The sequence below is a fragment of the Pongo pygmaeus genome, chromosome 1 (genome assembly GCF_028885625.2).
Source record: "Pongo pygmaeus isolate AG05252 chromosome 1, NHGRI_mPonPyg2-v2.0_pri, whole genome shotgun sequence".
Taxonomy (NCBI): Eukaryota; Metazoa; Chordata; class Mammalia; order Primates; family Hominidae; genus Pongo; species Pongo pygmaeus.
This window is the reverse complement of record NC_072373.2, coordinates 211,010,650-211,028,232: the sequence shown is the minus strand read 5'-3', so window position 1 is coordinate 211,028,232 and position 17,583 is coordinate 211,010,650. Positions and strand designations below refer to the sequence as shown.

Here is a 17,583-nt window from a genome sequence, read left to right as displayed (position 1 = left end):
ATGATCAACAAACGAATAAGTAAAATGCTTGGCATGGTGCCTGGCACATACCAAAGGTTTAATAATAACAAGACCTAACATTACTGAGTTATTACTGGGTGTAGGGCACTGGGGTTGCAATTTTAACATGCATTGTCTCAGCAGACTCTATGAGGCGGGTAGGACTGTAATGTTCAGTTTGCAAATTAGGAAACAGGCTCAGAGAAGTAACTGGGCTCCCCTCATACAGCCAGTGAATGGCAGACAGATAGGGCCCAAAGACAGAACTGTTGGCCACTAACTCTGTTTTAAATATTCATCACATGGCCAGGAGCCTTCTAGTCTAATAACCACACTCCATACAGTTCTTCGTTCATAAGTTTGTTTCCATCTAGCCGAGCAATAAAAAATTTTGTTCTCAAAATATTACTTATGTAGAGGAGTTATTTAAAAGTCTGTCTACAACTAATATTTCATTTGTTTTCAAAACAACCCTGAGGTAGTTCAAAGCAACAAACCAACACTTTTATAGCACATAACTGTTTGCAAAGCATTTTCCAATTTGCTTAATTCTTACAACTACCATGTAAAGTTAAGTAGGACATGAACCATTATGATTCCCTCTTACAACCGAGGAACAGGCTCAGAAAGACCAAGCAATTTCCCCAGAGTTACACAGTAAGTGATGAGATCCAAACCAAACTTTTGACTCCAAACCTTGAGCTCTTTCCTCTACACCAGCACAGGGATCTTCTGTCCCAGTTTCAGATGGAGAAACGAAGGCCCAGAGAGGTTAAGACCTTGCCAAAAGTCACGCAGCAAGACTGGCCTCAGTGGTTGCTCTAGGAACCCACGTTTGAGATTCCCAGCAAATTTCCCTGGCTCAGAGGGTCAGCTCAGACCATGGTGGTGGAAACAGGGGCAACGGCATAAACCACGAACTAAGGGCAGTGCCGAGGGCAGCACTAGCCTGATGTCAGCAGGTCAGCAATTTCCACTACATTTAATCAACTCCACGTGCCACTTGGAGGCTATATTGATCGCACCTATTACTCAGAGGAGCCCAAGGTAGTATTTTACTGGACTGGTATCTGGGAAGCCCCACGCCAGTTCTTAGCTCAATAATAAACAGCTTTCTGATCAGAGAAGGGTGAGCTGGCCTGCTTCTAACCACAGAGGTATGAGGATGTGTCTAGAGTACAAAAGGCTAAGCTCAGGCTGGGCGCGGTAGCTCACGCCTGTAATCCCAGCACTTTGGGAGGCCGAGGTGGGTGGATCACTTGAGGTCAAGAGTTTGAGACCAGCCTGGCCAACATGGTGAAACCCCGTCTCTGCTAAAAATACAAAAATTAACTGTGCATGGTTGGGTGTGCCTGTAATCCCAGCTACTCGGGAGGCTGAGGCAGGAGAATCACCTGAATCTGGGAGGCAGAGGTTGCAGTGAGCTGACATTGTGCCACTGCACTCCAGCCTGGGCAACAGAGCGAGACTCCATCTAACAAAATAATAATAATAATAAAGGTAAACTCAGACCAAATTCATTTATTCATTCAACACAATTTCTCCTGATGCCCTACAGTGCATTCTCTACATAGTGGCCTCAGTGCCCTTTTTGTCACATAGACCAATCATGTCACTAGGTTGCTTAAAAGCCTGCAAAGGCCTCCCATCACATCAGGATAAATTCCAATCTTGGTATGATGGCCTAAGAGGGGTGTCCAATATTTTGGCTTCCCTGGGCCACACTGGAAGAATTGGTTTGGGCCACACATAAAATACACTAACACTAATGATAGCTGATGCACTAAAAAAAAAAAAAATTCGCAAGAAAACCTCATAACGTTTTAAGAAAGTTTACTAATTTGTGTTGGGCTGCATTCAAAGCTGTCCCGGGCTGTATGTGGCCCACAGGCCGAAGATTGGACAAGCTTAAACGTCCTGTGCAATCCGGTTGCTGCCTGCCGCTGAACTCCATCTCATGCCCTCACACCGGTCTTGTTCACTATGCTACAGCCACACTGGCTGTCTTTCTGCTCATTCCCTCCAGGCCCTTGCACCTGCCATTCTCCTTGCTGGGACCACCCTTCCCTGACCATCACATCATCTGGCCTCAGCTCAGATGTCCCCTCCTCTGAGAGACCTTCCCTGACCACCCAGGCTACAGTATTAGGTTGGTGCAAAAGTAACTGTGGTTTTTGCAATTTAACAGCAAGACCCACAATTACTTTGCACCAACCTAATATCTCTGTCTTCTCTCTCAGCACCCTGTTCTATTTTTATACTACTCATTCTCATCTAAAATAATGTTTTTGTTTGTTTTGTTTTGTTTTGTTTTACTTATTTGTTTGCCTGTGTATATGAGGCAGTTCCCTGGTTGTTTTTTCACTGCCACACCCCTAGCTTTCTGGACAGGCCCTGGATCACTGTAGGCATTCAGGAAATACTTGCTGGATGAATGAAGAAGGGGCTAGGATGTGGGAAGCCCTGTTCTGGGCCTTAGGGCAGATCAGAGGACGAAACTGACAAGTTCCCTGCTCTTAAGGGGCTTACATTCTGGTGGGAGACAGGCAATAATATGCCAATACATAATGACAAAGGGACCTAAGTTGGTCAAGGTCACAGAGCTAATAAGCGGTAGAACCAAGACACGCACTCAGGTCTGGCTGCAGAATCCATGCCCTCAGCAGCCCACTCAACACATAGCTAAGCATTCCTTCAGGAAGTGGTCAGAGGGAGGAACAGTGAGGCAGGGTGAGGGGATATGAAGTGATGGGGTGAAGCAGGGCTGGCTACTATATGTAGATGAAAGGTGTCATTCCAGCAGAGGCCTGCAGAAGTCACAGGCTGGGTGGAGAGGTATTCCTCAGAGGAAACAGAATGGTGGTAGAGACAGACAAATACACAGACAATGGTGGCTTGGCACAGTGGCTCACGCCTGTAATCCCAGAGCTTTCGGAGGCTGAGGCAGGAGGACTACAGGAGCCTGGGCAACAAAGTGAGACCCTGTCTCTACAAAAATAATAATAATAATAATAATTTAAAAATTAGCCAGGCATGGTGGAGCATACCTGTGGTCCCAGCTACTCAAGAGGCTGAGGCAGGAGGATCACTTAAGCCCAGGAGTCTGAGGAATTTGAGGCTGCAGTGAGCCGTGATCACACTATTACACTCCAGCCTGGTGACAGAGCAAGACCCTGTCTCTCAAAGAAAAACAAACCAAAACAAACAGATAAAACAGACGACAACCCATCTTATAAACATCGTGACAGGGTAAACACGAGAAACAGAGGGATCCCAAGACGGGGACCCTGAACTCAGCACTGGCTCCCTAGAGAAGGTGATGGTAAATCTGAGTGAGACCTGAACAAGGAGTGAATCAGACAGGGGTGGTGTGGGCACGTCTTTGACAAAGGGAAAAGCATGTGTCAAGACCCAGAGGTGGAGGAGAAACGCTTTTGAAGAACCAAAAAGATGTTTGGTGCAGCCAGGGCTTGGACAATGGGTGGGTGTGAAGAAATAAGCTGGGAGTGGAAGCTGCCAAGGGCTGCCCCAGGCAGGGCCAAGTTCATCTCACTAAGGAATTAGGCTTCCTTGTAAAGGCAACGGCCATGCGGGAGGCTGAATGAGGGTGCATGGAACCTCTTGGTACTATATTTGCAACTTCCTGTGAGCCTATAATTATTTTAAAATAAAAAGTTTTTTAAAAAAGTACTCGAACATCTCTATAAAATTTTAAAAACCTTTTCTTGAGGCAAAAGTAAAATATAAATGAATATTGACCTCTTAACGGGTTAATGAATCTAATAAACACATATTAGCCCTACTACAGTGGCGACTAGGACAGGCATATAAAGACCCCCCCACTGGGGAGATTATATCCTAGAGAGGGAGACAGAAAATGTAAACTCAGAAAGAAGACCATTTTAAATAATAACAAAGGGCTTCTGAAGGAAAAGAAACCTTCAATACTTATCCAGATTTCAGGAAACAGACGTGGGCCTCTCTCTGTCTGAAGACAGGCTGTTCAGGTTCTGGATGGTTCTTCGGAGAAATATGCAAATTGCCCTGTGGGAGAAAACCAGAAAAACCAGCCTGTAGGTCCACAGAGTGTGGGATCTGGGGGAGACTACAGCAGAGGGAGCTGGCTGGTCAGTTAAAGCTCAGGGGAGCCTGGCACTGCACCGTCGCTCCCCTGGGCCCTTGCCCTGCACGTTTCTGGACGTGGGGTGCTCTTCTCAATAGGGCGGCAGGGCAGGCAACTACCACTGCTGAGCACTCACCATGTGCTGGGCACGGCCCTGCCACTTTCCATGGATTGTCTCATTTAATGTCCTTGTTCAACTCTTTGTACCCTGAGCCGTTGTCACTGCATCCAGCTCCTTGGCGGGCACCCTGTCGCCTCCACATCTGTACCTGGTGCCTAACCACAGAGTGAGCACTCAGAAAATGCCAGTTACATGAACCGAGGAATGAACTAGCTTTTAGGCTTAAGCAAGAGCTAGATTTTCCTATTTTTCTCCCTAAAGGCACTCTCGTTCTCACATGCCAATGGAGCATCAGAAGGGGAAGGGAGATGGAGGAAGGGCCAAGCATCTGGAATTACCCAAAACCTCAACTACAAACCAAAACTTCAAAACCAAAACTTCAACTAATTTGAGCTTCATCCTTAGTGCCATTTTCTTTTTCTTTTCTTTCTTTCTTTTTGAGACAGTTTTGCTCTGTCGCCCAGGCTGGAGTGCAGTGGTGCAATCTCAGCTCACTGCAACCTCCGCCTCCCAGGTTCAAGTGATTCTTGTGCCTTAGCCTCCTGAGTAGCTGGGATTACAGGCACGCACCACCACGCCTGGCGAATTTTTCATATTTTTAGTAGAGACAGGGTTTTGCCATGTTGCCCAGGCTGGTCTGGAACTCCTGAGCTCAGGCAATCTGCCCGCCTCAGCCTCCCAAAGTGCTAGGATTACAGGCGTGAGCCACTGCACCCGGCCCTCAGTGACATTTTCAATGCTAGTGAAAACAATACTTTTTACCTCTTTAAGCTTCAGTGGGGTTTTTATTAAGTTATCAGTGGGAATGCCCTTCTCCTGGATGTTGCCTTCCTCCCCGGCATGAGAATGTACCTGTACTGTGCCTAAAAACTGAATATTCACACCATGAGTCCAATCATGTTAAAGCAATGGAGAGGAGAAAAATGACTGGAAGAACATCCTCCAAAATTATCTCTGAATTGCCATTCAGAGATATCAGAGACTTTTCTGTATTTCCCCCAAATTTTCTGCCATAAATTTGCGTCACTTCTGAACTCTCTAGAAAGTTATTTTGTGTAGGTTTCTATCCATAGAGAGGGTACTGTTAGGATATGCACCAGGATGCTGGCAGTGGCTAACTCCAGGCAGGCAGGGACCCGGATGGGATTCTGGATGATTTAAATTTTTTTTATATATGTGTGTTTTATGAATTATTAACAATAAGTGTCGATTTTGAGATCAGAAAAAAAAAATTTTAAATTACAACATGCTGCACTGGAGCCAGCTCATACCAGCTGGTGACAATCAGTTCTGTGCTTCTCCTTGCAACCCTGTGTCCAGTGACACTGGCAGCCCGAAATTGGCAAGTTGGGAATATTTACATCACAGAAATTGGCAAATGCTACAAATCAGGGATAATTTTATTCTAGAGAGGTAGTAGAACAGAATTCGACTGAATATACAATGACTCTAGTTATGTTTTTAAAACATGTTTCAGCCGGGTGCAGTAGCTCATGCCTGTAATCCCAGCATTTTGGGAGGCCAAGGCAGGTGGATCAGGAGGTCAGGAGATCGAGACCATCCTGGCTAACACGGTGAAACCCCGTCTCTACTAAAAATACAACAAATTAGCCGGGCGTGGTGGTGGGCGCCTGTAGTCCCAGCTACTCGGGAGGCTGGGGCAGGAGAATGGCGTGAACCCAGGAGGCGGAGCTTGCAGTGAGCTGAGATCGCACCACTGCACTCCAGCCTGGGCGACAGAGCGAGACTCCATCTCAAAAAAAAAAATTAAATTAAAAAACAAAAAACAAAAATACAAAAAAACATGTTTCAGCCAGGTGTAATCCCAGCACTTTGGGAGGCTGAGGCAGGCGGATCACCTGAGTTCAGGAGCTCGAGACCAGCCTGGCCAATGTGGCGAAACCCTGTCTCTACTAAAAATACAAAAATCAGCTGGGTGTGGTGGTGCATGCCTGTAACCCCCGCTACTCAGGAGGCTGAGGCAGCAGAATTGCTAGAACCCAGGAGGCAGAGAATGCAGTGAGCCAAGTATGCTCTTGAATGTACTCTACTTCAGCCTAGGCGACACAGTGAGACTCTGCCTCAAATAAATAAATAAATAATAAAACATCTTTCACAGAGCAAAAAGATCAGAAGGAAATACATCAAAATGTTTATGATCATTGTCTCTTGGTTGGTGGGGCTGAGGGACTAGAGGTGATTGGTTTCTGTTCTATTTTTCTATATTTTTAGCATTTCTGTCATGAGCTTATTGGTGCTTTTATAATGTAGAAAAAAAAAAACCTTTTAATTAGAACTAATTCTGCCTCTTGATCCTTAGAAGGGGAGTCTGTTTTATCTCAGAAAGCCCTGGGCCCATGTGGCCCAGCCAAGCCAGTGGGGGTGAGTCCACAGTTAAGTCCCATACATTTGACCAATAGGTCTTGTCAGTAAGAAAAAGAGGCCAGGTGCAGTGGCTCACGCCTGTAATCCCAACACTTTGGGAGGCCGTGGCGGGTGGATCTCTTGAGCCCAGGAGTTCAAGACCAGCCTGGGCAACATGGCAAAACCCCATCTCTACAACAAATACAAAAATTAGCCAGGCATGATGGTGAGTACCTGCAGTCCCAGCTAATCGGGAGGGTGAGGTGGGAGAATCACTTGAGTCTTGGGGATCGAGGCTGCAGTGAGCTGAGATCCTGCCACTGGACTCCAGCCTGGGTGAAAACAGAGTGAGACTCTGCCTCAGAAAAAAAAAAAAAAGAGATTCCCTATTTAGTAAATGATGCTGGGAGAACTGGCTAGCCATATGCAGAAAATTGAAACTAGACCCCTTCCTTATACCGTATACAAAAATTAACTGAAGATGGATTAAAGACTTAAAACCTAAAACTATAAAAATCCTAGAAGAACATCTAGGCAATACCATTCAGGACATAGTCACGGGCGCAGATGTTATGACGAAATCACCAAAAACTGACAAATGGGATCTGATTAAACTAAAGAGCTTCTGCACAGCAAAAGAAACTATCATCAGAATGAACAGGCAACCTACAGAGTGGGAGAAAGTTTTTGCAATCTATCCATCTGATAAATGTCTAACATCAAGACTCTACAAGGAACTTATGCAAATTTACAAGAAAAAAACAAACAACCCCATTAAAAAGTGGGCAAAGGACACGAACAGACAATTCTCAAAAGATATTCATGTTGCCAAGAAACATATGAAAAAAAAATCTCAACATCACTGATCATTACAGACATGCAAATCAAAACCACAATGAGATACCATCTCATGCCAGTCAGAACGGCAATTATTAAAAAGTCAGGAAACAACAGATGCTGGCGAGGCTGCAGAGAAATAGGAACACTCTTACACTGTTGGTGGGAATGTAAATTAGTTCAACCATTATCGAAGATGGTGTGGCGATTCCTCAAAGATCTAGAACCGGAAATACCATTTGACCCAGCAATCTCACTACTGGGTACATACCCAAAGGAATATAAATCATTCTATTACAAAGATACCTGCACGTGTATGTTCATTGCAGCACTATTCACAATAGCAAAGATGTGGAATCAGCCCAAATGCCCATCGATGATAGACTGGCCAAAGAAAATGTGGTACATATACACCATGGAATACTATGCAGCCATAAAAAGGAATGAGATAATATCCTTTGCAGGGATATGGATGGAGCTGGGAGCCATTATCCTCAGCAAACTAATTCAGTAACAGAAAACCAAACACCACATGTTCTCACTTATAAGTGGGAGCTGAACAATGAGGACACATGGACACAGGAAGGAGAACACACACTGGGGCCTGTCAGCGGGTGGGATGTGAGGAGAGAGAGCATTAGGAAAAACAGCTAATGCATGCTGGGCTCAATACCTAAGTGATGGGCTGCTAAGTGCAGCAAACCATCATGGCACATGTTTACCTATGTAACAAAACTGCACATCCTGTACATGTATCCCAGAACTTAAAATTAAAATTAAAAAAAAAGGAAAAGAACAAGGGTTGGTGGGACAGACAGGGCAATTCTCAGCTTCTCAGCTCTCCATGACGCTGGAATGGGGGAGCCCATGGTTCCAACTCTATGGATTGTCTAACTGGACAGGCTGGGACCCCAAACTCTTCCAGCTGCACAAGCGTGGGGGCAGCTGTAGTGTGGGAGATGCACCACATGCTATGTATACTGGTTCTTGGGGGCCTCCACCCCTTGATCTGATCTGGGATCAGGATCCAGTCCAAAGCAAAACTGGATCTCAAGTGTGTCTGAGAAGTTACACTGATTCCAAGAGAGTGCTGGATTCCTGCGACGAGAAAAAGCCCCTTCCGTCAGGACCAGCAGTACCTCTGTGCCCTGGGGTCACCTAAGACACACAGGGCTGGTCCAGCAGCGCCTTGGGGCTCAGGAGTCACTGACGGAAGGAGGAGCTCCCTGCTCCCGGTAGCCTCCTGAGGTTCTTGTCCCGGGTACGGTGAAGACACCAAATGATATAGTTTGGCTGTGTCCCCACCCAAATCTCACCTTGAATTATAGCTCCCACAATTCCCACATGTCGTGGGAGGGACTTGGTGGGAGGCAACTGAATCACGGGGGTGGGTCTTTCCTGTGCTGTTCTCGTGAGAGTGAATAAGTCTCAGGAGATCTGATGATTTTTCACTGGGTTCTCACTTCTCTCTTGTCTGCCATCATGTAAGACATGCCTTTCACCTTCTGCCATGATTGTGAGGCCTCCCCAATCACATGGAACTATGCATCCATTAAACATCTTTTTCTTTATAAATTACCCAGTCTCGGGTATGTCTTCATCAGCAGCATGAAAATGGACTAATACACCAAGGAACTCCAAGAAAGACCCATACTTGACCTAGAAGAGGATGCGCTCCCCAGGGAAACAACAGTTATAGAGCGAGAATAACAGGGCAAACCCATGCCTACAGCTTGGCTGCACAGCCCAGACCCGGGGTGGACAGGGGTCCTTCTGGAATGGGACCTCGTTTTGATATGCTACGATTATGACTTTTGTCTAGCCAGTCACATGATCTGCCACCAAAGAAAATGCTGACTGGGTCATTTTGTCAATAGTGGGGGCAGAGAGACATTCCATAAATATCTGACCTCAGCTCCACAAGCACCCACAGTGGGCACTCTGAATATCTGTTGACTGCCGCCATAAACAATACCATTGGATTTCTTCTTGGAGAGGTGAAAAATTCTAAAGTTAGCACCAAGGAGAAAATCAAATACGGTCAATACCATCTTTGAAAATCCTTTAAATTGTCCTTAAAATTCCATGACCTGGGCCTTTAGAAGATCACATGCAAGAATGAACTTTTGTTTTTTCTTTACATGCCAGCCAGCTATGGCCTTTTTTTCCCCCCCTTGGAGCAGTCAGTGAAGGTCAAAGTCAATTTTTTTTTTTTTTTAGACAAAGTCTTGTTCTGTTTCCCAAGCTGGAGTGCAGTGGCGCAATCTGGGCTCACTGCAACCTCCACTTCCTGGATTCAAGCAATTCTCCTGTCTCAGCCACCCAAGTAGCTAGGATTACAGGTGCACACCATGATGCCTGGCCAAGTTTTGTATCTTTAGTAGAGACAGGGTTTCACCATGTTGGCCAGGCTGGTCTTGAACACCTGGCTCAAGTGATCCTGTCACCTCGGCCTCCCAAAGTTCTGGGATTACAGGCGTGAGCCACCATGCCTGGCCTCAATGTCAAATTTGATGTGACTATATTAGTGTAGGTAAGTGACTATATTAGTGTGCCGCCTCTCCCATGCTGCTCCAGTCATACCCTCCACCTTGCAGCTCCTGGACCCCACCAGGCTTTCTCTCTCTCTCCTTTTTCTGATCACAGTTGAGTTTTTAAATGATTCTGCAGTGCAATAAAATAAGCATTAATAGGGAGATAGCTACAGCATCATGGGAAGGCTGAAGACTAATTATCCTGGGGCCAAGGAGAAAGAAAAGCATTTGGCTAAGAAATAATTTACAACACATAAAGCTACAGCACCATCCTTAGGCCAGAAATGCCAAAGATCATAGTTGAAGGTTACAATACACATACACACCACACCCAAAATAAGACAATCTTGAGATGCTCCTAGAAGGGCAGAGTCTAGGCAGGCCCAGGTCAGCACCCTCTGCAGCCATTTAGAAGAGACACCCATTGATTCTATACCTCTATCTGAAGTCAGATTGGAAGCTAGAGGTCAGTGAGGCATCTCAGGAGGTCTCCATGGCAACAGTTCCAACGTAGAAGAACCCAGAGGGTTTTGGACAATCACACTGCAGACAAGAAGAAAACAGAGATGCTGGCATGGAAGGAAAGCTCCACTCCCACCCTCGCTTCAGCAGTCTGGAGGACGGGCAGGAGGGTGGGGTGGGGTGACAGTGCCATTGGGGTGGACACCCAGGCCCTGTGATGTGCGCCCACATTTACCACTGCTCTCTTCCTTCTCCTGCCTGGTATTAACCACCGTCACCTCTTACTGGGTCACGCCTCTCCACACATCTGCTTTTTTCTGCCCTCACCCCAGCTGTTCACGCACAGCACCCAGAGAGTGCCATCTCAGAGTCAGGTCACGCCCCTCCTCTGCTCCAAACCCTCCAAGACTCCCTTCTCAAAGTCAGGGTCCTTACAATGGTGATGGGGCCGCTGCAATCTGGCCAGAGTGGCCTCTCTGCCCCCCACCCCCGCTGCCTCTCCCATGCTGCTCTAGCCATACCCTCCTCCCTGCAGCTCCTGGACCCCACCAGGCATGCTCCCACCTCACACAGCCTTTGCATTGGCCGTTCCCACGGCTGAGAATGCTCATCCCCCAGATAAGGACACAGCCAACTCCCTCACCTCCTTCTGTCTGTGCTCAAATCTCACACTTCAGTGCAGCCACCCTGCCCACTGCCCATCCTAGCCCCTTTACCCAGCTGCTCCACTTTGTCCACAGCACACACACCAGCCTCCCAATTCTGTATCTTGTTTATATTGATCGCTTATCTTCTATCTCCCTCTGCTCACAGTTAAGCACAGTGGGAACTCAGCAACATTTGTTGACTGAGTGGTGGTTTCCACTTGGGATAATTAAAAAATAATTACAGCAGCAAATGTGCCTGAGAAGGAAGTGGGAGAAATGGCAAAGTTTCTAATAGTCCATTTGACCCACTGGTTTTCAAACTGCCCCCCAGAGCCCCAGAGTGATGGGCAAGATGAGACACAGGGGGGAACCCTCAATACCCCACCTTCAAATTATAACAGCACATGTTCCAGCAATACCACTTCTGGGTATATATGCAAAATAATTGAAAGCTGGGTCTCAAAAAGATATTTGTACACCCATGTGTACAGAATTATTCACAATAGCCGAGAGTTGGAAGCAACCCAAATGCCCATCTACAGATGAATAGATCAACAAAATATGATATATACACATAGTGGAACATTATTCAGTCTTAAAGAAGGAAGGAAATTCTGACACGTTACAACATGAATGAACCTTGAGAAGTTATGAAATAAGCCAGTCACAAAAAGAAAAAATGCTGTACAATTCCACTTATGTGAGGTATGAGGAGTAGTCAAATTCATAGAGACAGAAAGTGGAATGAATGGTGGTTGCCAGGGGCTGTGGGGAGGAGGAACAGGGGAGGGAGGTGGTTGTTTAATGGGTGTGGAGTTTCAGATCTGCCAGTTGGAAAGTTCTAGAGATTTGTTGCACAATGATGTCAATATACTCGACATTACTGAACTACACACTTAAAATGGTTACGATGGTAAATTTCATGGTATGTGTATTTTATCGCCATTTTTACATTAAAAAAAAAAAAAAGGGACCGGACACAGTGGCTCACGCCTGTAATCCCAGCACTCTGGGAGGCTGAGGCGGGTGGATCACCTGAGGTCAGGAGTTCGAGACTAGCCTGGACAACATGGTGAAACCCTGTCTCTACTAAAAATACACAAAAATTAGCTGGGCGTCGTGAGAGCTACTCAGGAGGCTGAGGCAGAAGAATCACTTGAATCCAGGAGGCAGAGGTTGCAGTGAGCCGAGATTGCGCCATTGCACTCCAGCCTGGGTGATAAGAGCAAAACTCTGTCTCAAAAAGGAAATAAAGAAAAAATAAATTAAAAATTAAAAAAATAAAAATAAAAAAAATTTAAACATTTAAAAATCACAATAGTAAATGCTTGGCAAATGTTAGCCACATGTCATCTCTTTCTACATATCGTCTCATTTTCTCTCAACAATCCTACAAGGTGGGTGCTATTATCACCCTTCCACAGATGGGGACAGAGAGGCCCTGAGAATTGAAGGTCAAGGTCACTGGACAAGTCATGTGGTATTTAAACTTGTGCCTGGGTCTTAGGCCACAGGCAGCCATCTTCACAATGAGGCTACTCTACCTCTCTTTGGTCTGGTTTACACCCTGGCCAAAGATTTCCAACACAATTTGAAAACCAGCAAATTGGATGAATCCGATGAGCTCCCATCTATCCACAGGCTCACATCCCACTTCTGAGCCCCAAGCACCTGTGGACGGGCCTAACCTGCCTTTCCTGCTTTGTTTTCTTTCACTCCCTGCTTCCAGCTCATCCTCAGCTCAACTGCACTCCCCTGCTTCCAGCCCACGCTGGAAGCTCCGGCCTCAGCTCATGCTGTTCTCTCCATCTGGGTCCCCCTGTCCAAATGGTGCCCTTTTCCAAAAGCACAGTTTAATAATAAAATCAGTTTAGATTTTTGGGGGCCTACTTCCATGATCCCACTTCAGCTTCCCAACAACCTTATGAAGAAGAGACAATCGCTGTCCCCATTTTACAGATGAGAAAACTGAGACTCACAGAAGCGGAGGTCACACAGCTGGCAAGTCCTAGGATGCTCCTTCCAAGCCTGTGTGACCTCAAACCCCAAGTCCTTCTCCACTTTACTAAGGTCGGGGGTCAGGGGTTGCCACGCACTTCCCTGGATTTGTCCAGCGAATGTGGGGCCTGCCAACTCTGAAGCCCCAAAGACTTTGTCTGGGCCCCTCCACCTCTTCTTGGACATAATGGCCGGTTGCTAATGTGTCTGTCTCCCTGACCAGGAGGGTCAGGGTGAGAGTGGAAGAAGCCCAGGGCACCAGGGATTCCCAATTAATAATTTGGTTATTCATTTCAGTGTAAGACAGCTGGCCCCTCCACTCCTGCCTCCAACCCGACCCTTTGTGATTTTTTCATTTAACTTTATTTTTTCGAGATGGAGTCTTGCTCTGTCGCCAGGCTGGAGTGCAGTAGCTCAATCTCGGCTCACTGCAACCTCCGCCTCCCGGATTCAAGCGATTCTCCTGCCTCAGCCTCCCGAGTAGCTGGGACTACAGGTGAATGCCACCATGCCCAGCTAATTTTTGTGTTTTTAGTAGAGACAGGGTTTCACCATGTTGGCCAGGATGGTCTCGATCTCTTGACCTCGTAATCTGCCCTCCTTGGCCTCCCAAAATCCTGGGATTACAGGTGTGAGCCACCACGCCTGGCCTGTGATTTTTCTTTATCAAATTGATCACCACCTGACAATGTATTATAGGTTTATTTATGGTCTATCTCCCTCACTAGAGGAAGCTCAGAAAGGCAGTGGCTTTTGCATCATGTTCCCTGATATATTCTAGGACACCACCTGGCAGAGCAGGGGTTCAATCCCTGTGTGCTGAATGAAACAACCTGCAACTGAAAAATGACTTCAGCAGATTTTTTTGAAGGACAATATCGTTTTATATAAAGTGAGGTCCCCAATGTGCTCAAGAGGGCCTCCGTATAGGTGGATGTCATTACTGAGCACCTACTAAGCAAACTTAGCCCTGGTCCTGGAGGTCACAGGGGATACAGTCAGGGTGGTGTACAGGGTACAGGCAGGAATTAATCCCAGCAATGAGTGTATAATTCCACCATGAACTTAACCTCTGACATACCAGTAGAAGTCTTGTGGCCTGGGGCATTTGGAGTACAAGTCTGGCTAGGGCTAAAATGTGAAGAATGAGAAGATGTTACCTGGGAAAAGGGAGGCAGGGGGTAGAAGTGGCCTGGAAGAGCAGGTGCAAAGGTCCCAAGGAGGGAGGGGTGGCATGCCTGGGCACAGAGGGCTGTTGATAAGCGGTCTGAGATGCGGCTGGAGGTGTAGGCCAGGGGACAGGGGTGCATAGCCTTCTGGTCCATGTAAAAGGTTTTTGCTCTTTTCCCTAAGAAAATGGGAAGCCAAGGCCAGGCGCGGTGGCTCATGCCTGTAATCCCAGTACTTTGGAAAGCTGAGGCGGGCGGATCACGAGGTCACGAGGCTGTCCAATATGGTGAAACCCCATCTCCACTAAAATGCAAAAATCAGCCGGGCATGGTGGTGGGTGCCTGTAGTCCCAGCTACTCAGAAGCCTGAGGCAGGAGAATCGCTTGCATCTAGGAGGCGGAGGTTGCAGTGAGCCAAAATCGCGTCACTGCACTCCAGCCTGGGTGACAGAGTGTGACTCTGTCTCAAAAAAAAAAAAAAAAAAAAAGAAAAAGAAAAAGGAAGGAAGGAAGGGAGGGAGGGAGGGAGGGAAAGAAAGAAAATGGGAAGCCAGAGCCGGGTTTTAGGCAGAGGGTGGTACGATGTCAGGGCAGCTTGAAGCGGAGGTCGGCTAAATGGAAAATGGACTGGATTTCACTCTCACCCCTTCTGCCTGCTGTCAGACGTTCCAGAGAGCCAGTTCCCCACTCCTCATCAGCAGCCCCGGTTTATAATGTACAACACTGTTTACAAAACACACAGGCCAAAAGAGAACACAATGAGAAACCACCCACTGACATTTCTTAGGTCCCACATTAGCCAGCCCTGGTGGCTGATCCAGCCTTTGTAGCCCAGTGGTACCAGAGTAGAGAGAGATGGCTTGAGCCTTATGAGGAACTCTCCAGACCCCAGCCTTTATGGGAGCTACATGCTGAGCTATGACAACCTAATCGATCAACTCCTCCTGTCCAACTCCTCCTTGGGCCTTAGGACTAAAAAGTATAAAGTCTCCCAAAGTGTCAGACACTGCACTGGGCCTTTTGTGGCTTCAGCTCCTTTAATTTTCACAACAACCTTGGAGACAGGTCATTTAACTTGCCTGATCACTCAGTTACAAAGCTGCAAAGCTAGCACCTGAGCCCATCTCTGTCTGATGCTGCACAGAAGAGCTTGAGGCCACTCTAATACGGATCTCTTCTGCTGTCTTCATGTGCTTCACAGTTGGGGAAACACCAGTGGTCTCCCCAGGCTGAAGGGCAGGGCTTTATTCCACCCTCTGGAGTGTACCTCCTGAGGGCAGAGCTCGTTTTGTTCACTGCTCTATCCTCAGTGCCTAAACAATGCACACAGTAGGTTCTCAACAAATATTTGGTGAATGAACAAATGGATGTTCCCAAAGCTTAAAAGAGTTTCATATTTTCTGCAATGAAATAAACACTGAGTTAGGAAAAAGGGGGCTCATGTGCTGACTCCTACTTTGAGTTAGGTAGTAGTCTGGGATTCTAGCCTGGCCCTGCTCCTAATTCCCAGTGCGACCCCTGGGAAGGGCCAGGCTGGTCAGGGCAAAGGCATTGTGGAGGCCAACTCTGTGCGAAGCACTGGGTCAGGCTCTCCAGGCAGGTAGCCCACTTTTTTATCCCTTGCTTCCTAGCTGTGTAGTCTTGGGGAAGTTACTTCACCTCTCTGAGCCTCAGTTTACCCAGCTGTAAAATCCACTCGAAAGTCAGCAGCAGTAATTCTTCCCTCCTGTAACTTCAGGCATGGGCACCAGAAGACATGGCCTCCTTGTAACATGAGGAGCCTGGTTTTTCTCCAGAGGCTCCCCAAGCCCCCCTGGAATTCTCTGTTTGAGAGTCTGCGGGGGGACAGGGAGACAGGAGGCGAGGGAGTCCTAGAGGCCTTCCTGACGGGGGCGTGGAGGGGCCACGTGGGGCAAGGGGAAGCACAGGGACCTCTTGTGACCTTGGGCAAGCCCCCTTCCTCTCTGACCTTGACCAGCGTCCTCTTTGTCAAGGGAGCGGCTGGGTGACCTCTAAGAACTCGGAGGCCGAGGCCGGAGTCGCCCGAGTGCACCTCCCAGCCTCAGTTTCCTCCTCTGCCACCCCACAAGATTTCTAAAAGCACTTCCGGCTCTGAAAACAAACCAACCACCAGCAGGCGGCCTGGGCTTAGGGCAGGCAGCGCCAGGGAGCGCGCGGCCGCTCCCTGGTGGGTCCAGTGTCCCCGGGGTGGAGGGCGGGGCGCAGGGCAAAGGGCCCCGGGGCTGGGCCGGGCTCCGAGGGCCCCGCGTGGGGCCGGCGGGGAGTGGCCCAGCGAGGTGCGCGCCACCGTGGCCTGGCGGCTCCTCCGGGGCCCCCTTACCTGGAGTCGGCTGCGAAGGCGAAGGCGGAGGCGGCGAAACCCGCGAGCGGCTCCTCCCGCCCGGCCCCTCCCCTCCCCGCCGCGTCCCGTCCCGGGTCCCGGCCCGTCCCGCCGCCTGCCCCGAGCGCGCCTGGTCGCCGCCGGCCGGGCGGAGCACTCGGGAGCGCGGCGCGGGGGCGCGGGGCCTTCCAGGCTCTGACTCCCCAGCTGCGGGTCCCGACCTGGCTCGTCCCACCTCTGCCCCACCTCCACCACCCATCGAGACAGGGGTGCCGGACCCTGCAGGTGACCGGCCAGCCCGCGGCGCCACATCTGTGTATGGGTCCATTTACCGTCCAGGAAGCAGCGAGACAGCGCGGCGCGGGAGAAGGGCCCTGCGGGGTTGGACTTTGCAGAAACGGCCCGCGAAGGACTCGGCCCCGAGAGTGGCATGCCCCAAAGCCACATTTTGAAGACAAAGTCTTCAAAAATGTATAATGTAAACAAAGAACCAGCCACAGAAACCGCCTTCCCGCACGTGTATGCAGCACTTTGTAGTTTGCAAAGTGTTCAGATATCTAGGTTCTTCCTGATTCTACTTTCATTTTCCCTAACGCTAAGTTTGGTCGTGTCTCAGGGCCTCTGCCTGGAGGCTCCCGTTCTGCCTTCATACCTCCCTTTCCCCCAGTCCATTTCCTGCTTTCCATTCTGGTCTCTCGGGATGGGATCTGAGAGTCTTCCCTGACCACCCAGCACATTCAGTCATTGAACAAGTTTACTGAGCACCTACTACGCGCCAGGAATAATTTTTTTTGTTTGTTTGTTTGAAATAGAGTCTCGCACTGTCACCCAGGCTGGAGTGCAGTGGCCCAATCTCAGCTCACTGCAACCTCCGCCTTCCGGGTTTAAGCGATTCTCCTGCCTCAGGCTCCCTGGTAGCTGGGACTACAGGCGCGTACCACCATACTCGGCTAATTTTTGTATTTTAAGTAGAGACGGGGTTTTGCC

The 17,583-nt window shown here is 48.3% G+C and overlaps 1 protein-coding gene across 15 annotated transcripts in view; it reads right to left on the bottom strand.

Moving 5' to 3' along the window:
- TMCO4 (transmembrane and coiled-coil domains 4) overlaps window positions 1-17,085 on the bottom strand; it is a 121,510-nt gene extending 104,425 nt beyond the window's left edge. The window contains exons 1-4 of one of the 15 annotated variants that reach the window (XM_063667722.1): window positions 16,597-16,661; window positions 14,900-14,978; window positions 10,416-10,522; window positions 3,940-4,044 (exon numbers count right to left, since the gene is read on the bottom strand). Coding sequence is in view for 1 of the 15 variants with exons in the window: in XM_063667716.1 (XP_063523786.1) it covers window positions 1,395-1,431 (37 nt within the window). In the remaining 14 variants the exon portion in view is untranslated. The other 14 variants (XM_063667739.1, XM_063667726.1, XM_054503367.2 and 11 more) reach the window with 14 other exon arrangements.
- Window positions 17,086-17,583: the final 498 nt, after the last annotated feature.